The sequence below is a fragment of the Balaenoptera physalus genome (assembly GCF_965194825.1).
Source record: "Balaenoptera physalus genome assembly, chromosome: 13".
Taxonomy (NCBI): Eukaryota; Metazoa; Chordata; class Mammalia; order Artiodactyla; family Balaenopteridae; genus Balaenoptera; species Balaenoptera physalus.
The window spans coordinates 14490327-14504621 of record NC_138892.1 but is presented as its reverse complement, the minus strand read 5'-3'; the positions used below and the strand labels follow the sequence as shown (position 1 = coordinate 14504621).

The 14295-nt window shown below is 38.3% G+C and overlaps 1 protein-coding gene across 1 annotated transcript; it reads left to right on the top strand.

Annotated features, from left to right (window-relative positions):
* Window positions 1–540: 540 nt before the first annotated feature.
* LOC309641213 (protein HP-25 homolog 1-like) lies at window positions 541–11586 on the top strand. The gene is given in 4 exon segments (XM_082421025.1): window positions 541–4456; window positions 7525–7662; window positions 8827–9122; window positions 9126–11586. Coding segments are annotated over 4 exon segments (636 nt in total). The 5' UTR covers window positions 541–4413; the 3' UTR covers window positions 9285–11586.
* The last annotated feature ends 2709 nt before the right edge of the window (window positions 11587–14295 follow it).

Sequence of the window (14295 nt, the reverse complement as noted above, 5' to 3'; positions counted from 1 at the left end):
TTGGTTATGAACAATAATGATATAAAAAAGCATTTCCGTATGTTTCTTTTGGTGAATATATGTGAATTTTGGGGGGTTTAATTTGAAATTAAATTGCTGTATTCTAAGGCATGTACATGAACAATTTTATTAGATACTATCAAAGACTTTTAGGATTGGTTGTATAAATATGAATTTCCACCATCAATGTATAAGAATTCCAACTGTTCCACATAAATGCCAATATTTGGTATTGTCTGTTTTTATATTTTAACCTATTCTGGTGGGTATCCTTGTTCTTGAGAGACATTAATATATATATTTCTAGATTGGGAATTATTTTCACTAGATTTTAATATATCTTCTACTTATTTTCTCATTTGCTATTTATACTTTTCTTCAAAGCAAGCTGAATTTTTAATGTTTTGTTTTGTTGCTATTGGCTTTATTAACATATTTGGGGGGTTATTTTTCAAATTTGCTCTCACTTATAATGTTCTTTTCAAGATTTTTATTGATTTCTAAATATAGTAAGCATGATTATTTTATATGTGTCTAATAATTCTAATTTCTGAAGTTTATGCAGGTGTTTGTGGCTACTGGTTTTTTGTGTTGGTTCACACATGCAGTGACATGTTTTTGTGAATGCTAAACTACACGTCAGAGAAAAAATTATGTTGGCACTTTTTGAAACCTGGGATGAAGGTACATTCTCCAGAGAACATTTCATTTTCTTCTGTAGGCTCATAGAGGTATCAGTGTATGATCATCTTAAACCAAATTCTCATATAGGCTTTTTGAGCCTGCCTTGACCTGCATACCTGGGATGCAGCATCTCAGTGTGGGTTTTCCTGTGACCATGACTTCTCAGAGATATTTTTTCAATTTCTTCTCCTATTTTATTCATGTAAAAATTGGCTTTCTGGAATTAAATGAGGTGATTTATTTTTTGTTTATTCTTACATTGAGGATGGAATTTGGGGGTCCCATTACATTTAGAGAGGGCATAAAATTTCCCAATTTTGTGGATACTGAGCTTGACTTCTGTCCTCTTTGACCCGTAAAAAAGCCAAATAGGTACCCAAACTTGACAGAATTGGAATACGTCAAATGGTAAAAGCAGTTTCTGTGCCCTCATACCCAGCTTTTCAAAATGTAGGCTTGTCCTCAGAATTTGACCTGGCAGTTCTCCAAAATCACATTACTTCTTCAAAGCCATTAAAGTGTGTGTGTGTGTTTACATTTATCGTGGTAGAGATTAGCTTGCTGTTCATCAAAACTCTTTCCTCTTCTACTTGGCATATAGCTGGGCTTCTAATATCAGCTTCAGTTTTCTTCTCCCCTAACAAAGCCCTCAAAATGACCTACCTTGGAAGGTAATACCTGCTCTTTTTTCACCCAACACACATTAGCTCATGTACTTACCATGGATCACATGTTCCAAGCACCATTATGTTTGGCTTGACCCATTTCTGGACCCAAATGGTCATGTCTACAATTGGTTCCTGCTCTGGATTCTGATGCTTTGCATTGTTTTCCTAAGTTCTTCTGATTTCCTACTAACTCCCCTATTCTCCCCCAAGGGTTCTTCTATTTTGCTCCAAACATACCATGCAGTGATCAGGGTGCTAACTCAATACCATCTCTCTGTTGCAGGTTAATTGTAAGAAATTATTGCTTTGTTGGCATAGCATCATTTTTAAGAACATGAGCTTTTGATTTATTAATAAAGTAGGTATAAATCATAGGTCCTCACATTCCAGCTGTGTAACCCTGGTCTAGTTAAACTTTCTAAGTCTCTGTTCCCTTGACTACAAAATGGAGGAAATAATATCTTCCCATAGGACTATTATGAGGCTTCAAAAGATAATGAAGATATAACCTATGAAAAATACTTACCACAGTGTCTGGAGGATGGCAACACAAAATGAACATAAACTATTATTTTATTTCTGTTGGCTTCTCACTTTTAGATTAGGTTCTGTGTTCCTGGTGGAAGTTTAAAAAGAATGTAACAACAAAGCCATAGAATATTGTTTAGTTCCCTCTGACTTAGATAAATCTAAAATTTATTTAATGATATTGGTCTTCCCGAAGATTCTAAATCCAAAGATCTCAGTCTTTTATCTTTGGAATAAGTGATACTAGAATTCACCAAACCTATAGCCTCTTGAACCAAAGGCAGGACAACACTTGAATATGTAGTGACTATGGTATTAGAGCCAAGGGAGCCTTTACAAAACATGTGGACTTCTCTGAAAAGCTTTGACCTAGCCTCAGTCAACTACTGGCAGAAGTGAATCAAGCCCCATTCAGTTCTGAGCCAAACTTACAAAGAAAGCAGGACACCCATAGGCCTTCTGACCAGTAGAGGGTGTCGAGGATGTGTCTTGCTGCCATATCTATGTGTTCACTAAGAGTCCATCGTTTCATTGTGCTTCGCTTTATTGCACTTTGCGGATATTGTATTCTTTGCAAGTTGAAGGTTTGTGGCAACCCCACATAACAATTCTTTTGGCTCCGTTTTTCCAACAGCATTTGCTCACTTTCATGTCTCTGTGTCACATTTTGATAATTCTCGCGATATTTCAAATTTTTTCATTATTATTGTGTTTGTCATGGTGACCTGAGCTCAGTGATCTTTGATGTTACTATTGTAATTGTTTTGGGGCACCACCAACTAAGCCCATGTGACGGCTAACTTGACCGGTTGTTGAAATGAAAACAAAGGATATAGACTATCAAGTAAACTTAGTTGATAAAGCAGTAGCAGGGTTTGAGAGGGTTGACTTAAATTTTGAAAGAAGTCCTACTGTGGGTAAGATGCTAACAAACAACAATACATGATACAGAAAAATTCTTGGTGAAAGGAAGAGTCAATGGATGCAACAAACTTCACTGTGGTCTTATTTTAAGAAACTGCCACGGCCACCCCAGCCTTCTGCATCCCCCACCCTGATCAGTCAGCAGCATCAACATCATGGCAAGACCCTCCACCAGCAAAAAGATAACTTGCTGAAGGCTCAGATGATAGTTAGCCCTTTTTAGCAATAAAGTATTTTTTAATTAAAGTAAGTACTTTTTTAGACACAATGCTATTACGCACTTAATAGACTACAGTATAGTGTAAACATAACTTTCATATGCACTGGGGAACCAAAAAATTCATGTGTTCAGCCAGGGACAATTGGCTTAGCAATACCAAGCCAAGTCTTTCTGATCTTTCTAAGCTTGAAGGAAGCCCATGCACATGCACGGGTTTCCAGACCCCCATGAATAACTAGGATCTTATTAAAGTCCTTGTTGGCTGTTCCATTCCCCCAACAATCTTTAAAATTTCTGGCTAGTCCATTGCTGGCTGCAACTATTATCAAGACGTCAGACTAGCTGTGATGTTGGGCTTCCCTGATCACTGCATATTTATAACACTATTATTTTGACAGTGCCCTGGGCATGGACTTTTCTACTTACTGCTCAAAATAAAGTCAACCCCCTCTGCTAACTCTAGTAGAACTTCTGGCCACAGAGCTGGGAGTTAGGTGGGAGCAGTCCCTGATGAAGAAACCACAGATTACCACTGTTCTTACTGAGATTCAGTGGACTTTTTTGAATAAATATTTCTTAGTTTGTTTTATACTTTGGTCATTTCCCAACGTTTTAAATGTTTGTTTTTTGGCGATTGTGTCCAGTTTTATTTTTGCTTTTTAAAGAGAAGATTGCCAAGCTCTCTACTCAGCTATTTCCAAGGTCTCACCCTCAATTAATTTAATTTTTATTAACTTACATTCACTTTGTCAAGCACAGAGAGCCTGGTTGGCGCATACAAGGACCTCAGTAGATTGATTATTATAGAAAAGCAAGAAGTTCTCAGAAAATATTGATAGTAAGGGAGAGAAGCAGAAGAAAATAACTCCTGGGCTCTAAATGAGGAGAAAAGCATTTATTGTCCTATATTTAGCCCCAATTTTATCAACTGAATCACTTCCTCCTTGGGCTAATATCACAGTCTGTAAAATTATGGATTTAGACTAGAGGAAATGAAATACTAGTCCCTCTCTCCTATTTCTGTTGTCCTGGAAGAGTCGGAGATGGGTTCACAGAATGGTGTTGAAGAAATGACTAGGAGAGAGGGAATAACCAAAACAAAGTTCATCAGCTTAACAGGCCCAGGCGTGGCCATCACAAGAAGAGATGTCTTCTGGAGATGGGTGGACAGAAATACTTCCCTTTGAACGTCAATCTGTGAGCTTTCCTAAACATAGTTGAATGTTTAACTGCTCTGGTTAAAAATTAACCTTGACTTCAGCCTCAGGAGACCAGAAAAGCAAATATTGAGAAAAACCAATTTATTAAACCATCTACCATAAAGTTTCAAAAACAAGCAGATAAGCTAGTTATAGGACAGGTGAGGAGGTGGTCAACAAAAGAGCTTCAATGCCTGGACAAAGGGGAAGAGCTCGCTGCATGAGCATTGCATGTAAGTTTTCTTATTAATGTCTATCATAATGAATATAACCCATTTGCATTGGTAGAGAGCACTTTCTAAAGCACTTTGTTCTCCCTGCATATGATTTCTATTATTTTTTTAAAATTAAAACAACCCTGGAAAGCAATTGCCTATAATGCTGGACAAAAATAAAGACACTTTTTCAAACTTGCCTATTAGATATTGCAACGAAAAAGGAGTAGAAGGGGTAGAAGCCGATGCTGGGGGGATGGGGGGGCAAGATCTTTGATTTTAATATGAAATTAATGTCAAACGATTCAAATTAAGTCAAGGTCATTATGACATAAGTAAAACAATGGAGAGTGAGAAAATCCATTATATTTTTCAATTATGTATTAAAATTTAAAACTATAATGCTCATAATCAAACCAGTAGTATAATACATTGCTCTACATGTTAAAATTTTCTTTGTCCCTTTACCATTCTTGGTATCTGTCTCCGTTTCTATTTTTCTTTGTCTTGATTTTATCCCCAATTGTGTTTCACTGTGACTATCCCTGTGTTTACTATTTATTCCCATTGAGGCTGTTTTCTGTCCCTTTCTAGATCTCTCTTGACTTATGTCCTTCTTGATATCCTTGTTCATTATCTTCCAACTGATTTTACTACCCTACCTTCAACAATATCAACTGATATGATATAAAGTATGTTTTTGATAGTATCTATTGTTATTAATTACTAATGTTTGAAATATCCAATCAATGTTTTTAAAGCATTTTAGTTGTTTGCCTCCCCCTGCACACAAGTCTTTTATCTCTGTCTCTTAAACTTCCTCTGATTCCACAAAGTATTTGTGGGAGTTTAAACGAATTCACATATTATCACAGGACAATATAAACAAATACAGGAGTATAGATTTTTTTAAAAAAAACTTATAGCAAAGCCCAAAACAAGTAGGCTAAAATGAGGACTGAAGGAAATAAGGTGTAGGTATCAAGACAGTTTTTGAAATTTAGATGAAAATTTGTATCCAAGCTTTATGATGAAGAAATACAGAACAAAACATAGTCACTTATGCAAATTGTATTAATATTGTTTGTGAAGGTCACGCCTACTTCTTTCTTGAGGGTCTTGATCTTAGGGCAAGAGGAAATCATTTTCCTGGATTTTTTTTTTTTTTTTTTTTTTTTTCCTGGATTTTGATTTATGGACACCAAGTAAGTTAAACCACAAAGTCCTCATCAACTTTCCTCATCACAATAAATTCAATGAAAGATTTCCTCTTACAGTCAGTTTATTGTCCTAGCATTATATTTTTAGAATAATGCTAGTTTAGCTCAGCAAAATCAACTGAATGTATGATTTTAATTTAATTCTGTGTGGCCTTTGTGTGTTTGTATGTATGTATGTGTGAGTATGTGTGTGTCTCTATTTTGGGATCAGTAGGAATGGAATGGGGGAGTCAGTGACTGTCAAAAAAAGTTGTTGCCCACTTATATCCACCAAGACATAGACAATCCAGCACCATATTTGTGTGAAAGAACAAATCACCCAAGAGCCTGGAGATGTGCATTTCAATCCTGGTTCCATCCTCAAAAACTAAGAGCCTGGAGAAAGTACAGCCATCACCTTTTCTAGGCCTCAGTTTCTCCTTCTCTACATGATTGCATGTGATACCAAGCCCCTCACTATTTCATGGAGGAGTTTGGGAAATGTGAAGCAATGGAATGTGCCAAAATGTTCAAGATATCCTCACAGCTGTTTTTAAATTGTTTTGAGATATATCCTTAGTTTTCATGTAATAGATTGTCAAAACTCTTTGAATTAACTTTCTCTCTGGTTTTAAAATCAGAATAGCACTCTCCTTGTAAGACAGCAAGAAGAATAAAAGTAATAAGGAATAATTTTAAAGATATATATATATATAAAGATATATAAAGTACCTGCTAGACTCCAGACAAAGAATATACACATATCTTCTTGAAACTTTAGAACTATTAAACAAGGCAAGCAGATGCTCCCAGCATCCTTCTATAGATGTGGCTGGGAGAGAAGTTAGGTGACTGCCCTAAGGTCGCCCAGCATGGAGGTAGCAATGCTAGGATTTGAATCCACATCCTTTGACTTTAAAAATATGCCCATAAATTAGCATATTTCCTTTCATAAGTTAACTTCAGCTTTGGAAGAGCATCTTTTGAATCAGAAATTAAGGCCAAAAAGTGATGAATATCTTACTTGAATTAGAAAGGATATTCTAAAAGTTACGGTTACTGACTGATGATTTAAGAATTAGAAGCACTCTACTTTCAAGAGTGTATTAATCACGTTAAAGTTGATTGTGTTTCTTGACACAAATTTCTGTAGTTGTTGCATACATTTGTAACCCATAAAAGTTGATTATTGAGGGCAAGTAGAAGATTCAATGTGTCATAAAGGAGAAAATATAACAAGTGCATTAACAGAAGCTAGTATAATGCAAGCATATTGATCTTATTGGCTTGATACTTCAAAGTAGAATGAAGGCTACTGCACTAAGTAAAAGTTTTAGGGTAGTGGGAAGAAATAGTTGGCTAATTCAGTATCTGGCATTTGTCGATTCATTTACCATCAAAGAAAGATTCGTCATATATCTTCTATGTTCCAAGCCCATCCAAGAGATAAAGCAGTAAGACAATATAAAATAACACATAGGCAAATCGGGTGCTTATTCATCGTCATAAGAAGATTAATCACACCAATTATTTAAAGATCATTGCTAAACAGATGGCAGGAGGCTCAGAGTCCGTGAGAGAGGAACTCTGGGGTTCGCATGAGATTGAAAAAGCAGCATTGGTTTCAAATAGGATGAGTTAGCTGATTTTCTTGGATTTTGCTCTGTTTGACATGAAAGCATCCCAATTCAAAATGCCTCCTAATCTTGTCTGTATGAGTCACAGCATTGATACATGTAGCATTTCATGGAACTAAAGACCAAAATAACATCAATTTCTTGGAACTGTGAACCCTAACTTGACAAAATTTATAGCACACTCTCTTTAAGAGAGGCTGATCCATCTCCCAAACTATTTGAAACTTCATTCATTTTTCTTCTGCTTCAGGTTTCTGGATTTTAGCTTTATTTGTCCTGTTATTTGTGGCCCATGTCAAATCTTTAGCAGATTATCAACTATGTGACCCTTGTGGACCCCGAGGACCTCCAGGACCCAGGGGTCCTCCAGGGCTACTTGGTTTAGCAGGTGGAAAAAAAATGCAATTGCTCTCTTAGCCTCTCATAGTTTCTCTTTGACTGCAATGTTCATAGATTCAGTGAAATCTTCCAGGTAATCTGATGAGAATATTGATCATTGAGGTAAGTCATTTCTTGGTAACAAATGACCATGGTCTCTTTTTCTGAACTCTTAAGAGTCATAGAATTCATCTACTAAGACGGCTTCCAACCACCAAGAAATCTGTGTGCTAAGCCACCTCTTTAGACACACTGGATGTACAGTCCAAATTGAGACATAGTGTAGAGCACTCATATTGGTGTCATACAGTGTAGGCGAAAGCCGAGCTTCATACAGTGATACCAGAGTCATGTGCGCAGCAGATACATTGACTTCCTGTTCTCTTGTCATCTGCTGAGAGGTATGCTGGGCTAAGCTCCCACAGAGATCCCATCAGCTTTGAATACTTGTACTGAACCTCTAAAGCAGTGGTTTTGAAATCTGGCTGAGCATCAGAATCACTCAGAGACTTGTTAAACGTGTAGGTTCCTAGTCTCCATCCTCAGAGATTCCTCTAAAGGCCCACAGTGTAGACTGGCCCTGAGTAACTGGGGAACAGGGGTGGGATGGTGTTCCACAACTGGTTCTAATAAACAGGCACATTTGGATACCACTATTCAAAATTCCCATTTAGTTTTGGCAATAGTATGATCCCTGGATTTGTCTGGGTAACTTCCAGTAGTGATCCTTAATACTCAGCCTTATAGTAAAGACATGGCAAAACATGTCTGAAGATCCATTCATATACTAATTCATTCAATTATTCACTTATTGAACATATTTTTAGTGCTAATCTTACAGCTGATACTGAGTATGACATTTAGAAAGAAAATTAAGTAAGATGCCTCGTTCCCAGTATGGATAAGGAGACAGTCACTTAAGGGAAGGATTACAGTTCTTTGTGGTAATTCTTTATACCTATGGTAACAATCAATACCAGATGTGGTACAAGGAGATAGAACTTTTCCAAATCTGGAGGAGACAAGAGAGCCTTCTGGAAGCAGTGATGCTTGAGCTAGGCTCTGACCAGTGAGAAGAAGGGTAGGAAGGAAGAAGCAATTCATGTATTAATACTACGCAAAATACAAAACCTTAAATTCTATCATTCTTTTTTCTGTTTATTTTGGGATCTAGGACCCCCAGGTGTAACAGGACCAAGTGGTATACCTGGGGTGCCTGGAGCAGTTGAGAAATGCCCATGTCTACCTCAATCTGCCTTTTCCGTCAAGCTGAGTGGGCATCTCCCAGGACCCTCCCAGCCCATTGTCTTCCAGGAAGTTCTGTACAACCGTGAGGGCCACTTTGACCTGGCCACTGGAGTGTTCACCTGCAGCGTTCCTGGTGTGTACCACTTTGGCTTTGACATTGTGTTGTTTCAGAATGCTGTCAAGGTGAGTCTCATGTGGAATGGCATCCAGATCTGGGACAAATGAGCAGAGGCCAAGGACAGCCGTGAGCAAGCTTCAGGAAGTTCCATCTTGCAGCTGGAGAAAGGGGACAGGGTCTGGCTGGAGTCTAAGCTGGACAAAGAAGAATCTGAAAAAGGAACTACTCACACTGTGTTTTATGGGTTTTTGCTCAGTGGAAATTAGGACAGCTAGGGGTAACTGCATGATTCTCTCCCTCATGTAACACTGAATTTAAGAAAGGAAGCCTTCTACTCCTCTCATTCCACATAGTTCTTCTAGGATGAAGAGCTCACAAAATCAGTAATGACCAAGTTGAACAAAATGAATGTATTACCAATCGCTGAAACCAATAAAGACTCATGGTTCATCAATTTGTCAAAAATTTCTTATTTGTGATTCCCAAAATTCAAGATCCTAGGTGGCAAAAATGTGGGGACGAGCATCCCTGGCAGTCCAGTGGTTAAGACTTCACCTTCCAATGCAGGGGGTGCGGGTTTGATCCCTAGTCGGGGAGCTAAGTTCCCACATGCCTCCTGGCCAAAACGAAAACATAAAACAGAAGCAATATTGGGACAAATTCAATAAAGACTTTAAAAAAAATGGTCCACATCAAATAAAAAATCTTTAAAAAAAAGTGGGGAAAAAAAGAGTGAGGTAGGAAGCTGCCCAGCCATGTTGTTGTTGTTAAATATACCGGGAAAACCCCCATTCAGCTCCTTTTTGAAGCCTGCCCCGCCCCCTCACCCCCAGAGGACAAAAACCTTGCTCAAACTCTCAAATCTATTCTAGAATTAAGGATATAAATCTAGAAGTAAATATCTCTGGCAGAGATGTCAATTTTGCTTAAAAGACCAAATGAAGATGTTCTTCATCAGATGGGTCTCCGAAAGCATAACTGGATGGGTGATGGAGGTGAGGGAATTTCTGTGGCTTCAGAGTTTTCAGATTAATTATTAATTTACTTCAGGCTGCTACTTACCCAATATCCCTTCTTCTACCAATTTCTATTCTAGCTAAATTCGTTTGCATTGCCTCAACGAACCCGGTTAAAAAATGTAATTTGACCAGCTTCTATAACATTCAGGGTGGCCATAAGAAACACCATCCTTTCTGGTGAGATGTAAGCACATGGTACTTGCAGGAGTCGTATTTAAAAGGGAAAAGACTCAACTGGCTTATGTCTTTGGCCCTTGGCCTCTGCCCTTTGCTTTCTCCATTTCTGCTCTGAAGAGTGAAGATGCAGGTCTTACAGCTGCAACAGCCATCCTGCGGGCATCAAATCAAAGCCCCATGTTCCGTGGTGGAGCAGGAGGATAAAAGTAACCACATTTTTTGTACACTGACATGAGAATCTAAGCCAACTTCATACTACTGATGACCAGACTTCTAAAAAAATATTGGTGGGTTTTGTTTCTTTATTATTGAATTATAACTTAAATATAGTAAAACGCAGAAATCTAAAGTGCGCAGCTTGATTAATTTTATATGCATACAAACATGGACCCACCATCCAGCTTGATGCATAGAACATTTCTATCATCCCAGAAGTCTCCTTTGTGCCCTTCCGGTCCACAACCACATCTGCAGCATTGAATCTATTATTCTGACTTTCAGCATCATTTATCAGTTATCTTTGCCTATTCCTGTACTTTATATGAGTGATATAATCCAATATAAAATCTTTTGTGTCTAGTCTTTTTTCACTCATCATAATGCCTGTGAAATCCATCCACACTGTGGTAACAGTAGTGAAGTATTTCATTGAATGGAAATGGACAGTATTCCATTATAAATATGCCACCATTTATTTATTTACTTTTCTGCTGATGGATAGTAGAGTGACTTTGTGATTGACCTTTTCACTCAATATAATGAACTTAAGATCCAGCTAATAAAGAGAAAAATCACAGACTCAGAATGGTATCACTTGCACTAAAGCCCATGATACCAAACCTAGATTTAATACCTAACCTAATTGTAGTTTCAACCTTCCTCAAAAATGTAATCTTAATCAGCCAGTTTGGAATTTTCTGGTCAGTACCAATGAGGTAACCTGTCATGTTGGCCCTCTCCATTCTCCAAAGGAAGAAGAGTCAATTGGCATGATAACGTCCTCACCATTTCCTTCCCCCCCAAAAGATGTCCTGGCCCAAAATAACCCTTTCCGTTCCTTTGCTAATGACTTCCTTGCCCCACTCTCCTTTCTAAACCTTCTACTTTGTACCTCTCCTTGGATCACCCTTCTAATTGCTAGGTGGGCTGCTACCCAACTCAGGAATCACCTAACAAAGCCAATTATATCTTCGAATTTACTAGACTGAATTTTTTTTTAACACATTGAAGCTGCTCTGAATATCAATAATTTTTTTTTCTTTTTGGTTGTTCACTAGTATTCCATTATGTGATGTATCACAGTTTGTTCCTCCATTCACTCACTGAAGTCCATTTGGTTTGTTTCCAGTTTGGTGCTATAACAAATAAAACTATTAGAGGGCTTCCCTGGTGGCGCAGTGGTTGAGAATCTGCCTGCTAATGCAGGGGACACAGGTTCGAGCCCTGGTCTGAGAGGATTCCCACATGCCGCGGAGCAACTAGGCCCGTGAGCCACAATTACTGAGCCTGCGCGTCTGGAGCCTGTGCTCTGCAACGGGAGAGGCCACAGTAGTGAGAGGCCCACGCACCACGATGAAGAGTGGCCCCCGCTTGCCGCAACTAGAGAAAGCCCTAGCACAGAAACGAAGACCCAACATAGCAATCAATCAATCAATCAATAAATAAATCTTTAAAACAAAACAACAACAACAACAAAAACTATTAGAAACATTTATGCATAGGTTTTTGCAGAACCATACATTTTCATTTCTCTAGGATAAATACCCAGGAGTGGGATTGCTGGTTATAGTTTTTAGCATACATATCCTATACATGTCTTGTTAGACTTTTACACAAGTATTTCATTCTTCAGAGCCATAATACATGGTATTGTGTTTTTCATTTCTATTTCCAATGGTTCACTGCTAGTATACAGAAATATGATTGATTTTTGTGTGTGTTGACCTTGTATCCTGTAACCTTGCATAACTCACTGATTAGTGCTCGGAGTTTCTTTTGTAGATTCCTTGAAATTTTTTTTTTTAACATCTATATTGGAGTATAATTGCTCTACAATGGTTGTTAGTTTCTGCTTTATAACAAAGTGAATCAGCCATACATATACGTATATCCCCATATCTCCTCCCTCTTGCATCTCCCTCCCACCCTCCCTATCTTCATGACCTTTTTTTTTTTTTTTTTGGATTCCATATATATGTGTTAGCATACGGTATTTGTTTTTCTCTTTCTGACTTACTTCACTCTGTATGACAGATTCTAGGTCCATCCACCTCACTACAAATAACTCAATTTCATTTCTTTCTTTCTCCACAGATAACATTTAAATTGGTATACTCTTTACTGTGGCATAATTACTCTGTGCTCACCCATGATTAACACTGGAATACTGGTGAGTTTCCTGCAAATTCAAGGGCAAAATGGTATCGTAGAAAACAATTTAGAATAAGGTATTAGGAGCTTTTCCCTCAATTCTGAGAACTTATTCTGCCATCTCATCCTCACTGGAAACTATTCACCAATTTGATCCTGCATCAGTGATTCCTCTACCTGATTGTGCATCAAAATCATCTGTGGACGTTGTTTAAATTTCAGGGTCCTGGATTCATCCCCTTGAAATTCCAATTCAGGTGGTCACTGCATTATTAGCTAAGACACTCTCATGCACAGTCCAGCTGGGGAGACATTGCTCTAACAGGCCCTTTTATCTCTGGAATAATACAATTCCTAGATCTCCTTGTGTCATTGTTTCCCAAGAGTAATCCTTACTTGGTGTTTGTGATAATAAAAACATGATCACACCTATGAAATGAATTGAAAGGGCAATTCAAACAATTATTTATTCAATCATTGCTTCCAAAAATATACTATGCTTATCAACTCGACACTGGATACCATATAATGGCACTTTAGGAACAAAATTAAGTAGGGCACTGGCTCTTCATCTAATTAAGGAAACAAAATAGGTACATAATGGGAGAGATTACTATTCAGTGTAGCAAATGCTACAAAGTAAACACTGGATTCTGCTACTGTAATGGCAGAGAGGAAAGACTTCCTGGGAAAAGTGATGCATAAGATGATCTTTGAAGGGCAAGTGTTAAGCTAGTAGGGGGGGTAGTGTGGAAAGAAATTTATGGACTGTGAAATGCATGAACTTCAAATCTCCTCTATCCTCCTTCTGTTTATCTTGGCCTTACCCCAAGGCCCTCCAGGACCACGAGGAATTCCTGGGATTCCTGGAGACATTAAGAATTGTTCATCTCCCCCAAAATCTGCCTTTGCAGTGAAGGTGAGTGATCCCCTCCCAGCCCCCTCCCAGCCCATTGTCTTCAAGGAAGCCCTGCATAACGACCAGGACCGCTTCAATCTTACCACGGGAGTGTTCACCTGCACCGTCCCAGGCATGTACCACTTTGGCTTTGACATTGAGCTGTTCCAGCATGCTATGAAGTTAGGGCTCATGAAGAATGGCACCCAAGTCCTGGAGAAGGAAGCCCAGGCCAAGGACAATTATAGGCATGTTTCTGGAAATGTCATCTTGCAGCTGACGATGGGAGACAGAGTCTGGCTGGAATCCAAGCTAGACACAGCAGAGAGTGAGAAAGGACTGATTGAAAGTATGTTCTTTGGGTATTTGCTCTATGGAAATTATACTGGCTAAGGGGTAACAGCACACTTAAATTCCTCAAGTGGTCCTAAATTTCACAGCAAACTTCCCTTCCCCCCTGGATATTTTTCAGTGACCGTTGAATGAATAACATTAAGAATGCCAATTTATCTATGTCAAAGTAACCCTAAAAAACAGTCAAGATTAATTATCCATTAATTGGTCAACAGTTTCTTATTGAAAGCCAATCAAATTTCATGTATTCTGCTATATCCAAGGAACTTCAGGGAGAGCGTATGTCAGGAAATCAGAGCTGGTGGAGGCTGGGGGAACCAGGAAAGTCCTCATGCCTTTTCTTGAGTATGTGTGAACATTTTTCACCAGAGGAAAAAATAGTTTTGATCACAGCCCCCAACACCACTTCAATTTCACAATTTATAGTATAGCTAGGAAAGCAAAAATCCCTGAGAGATG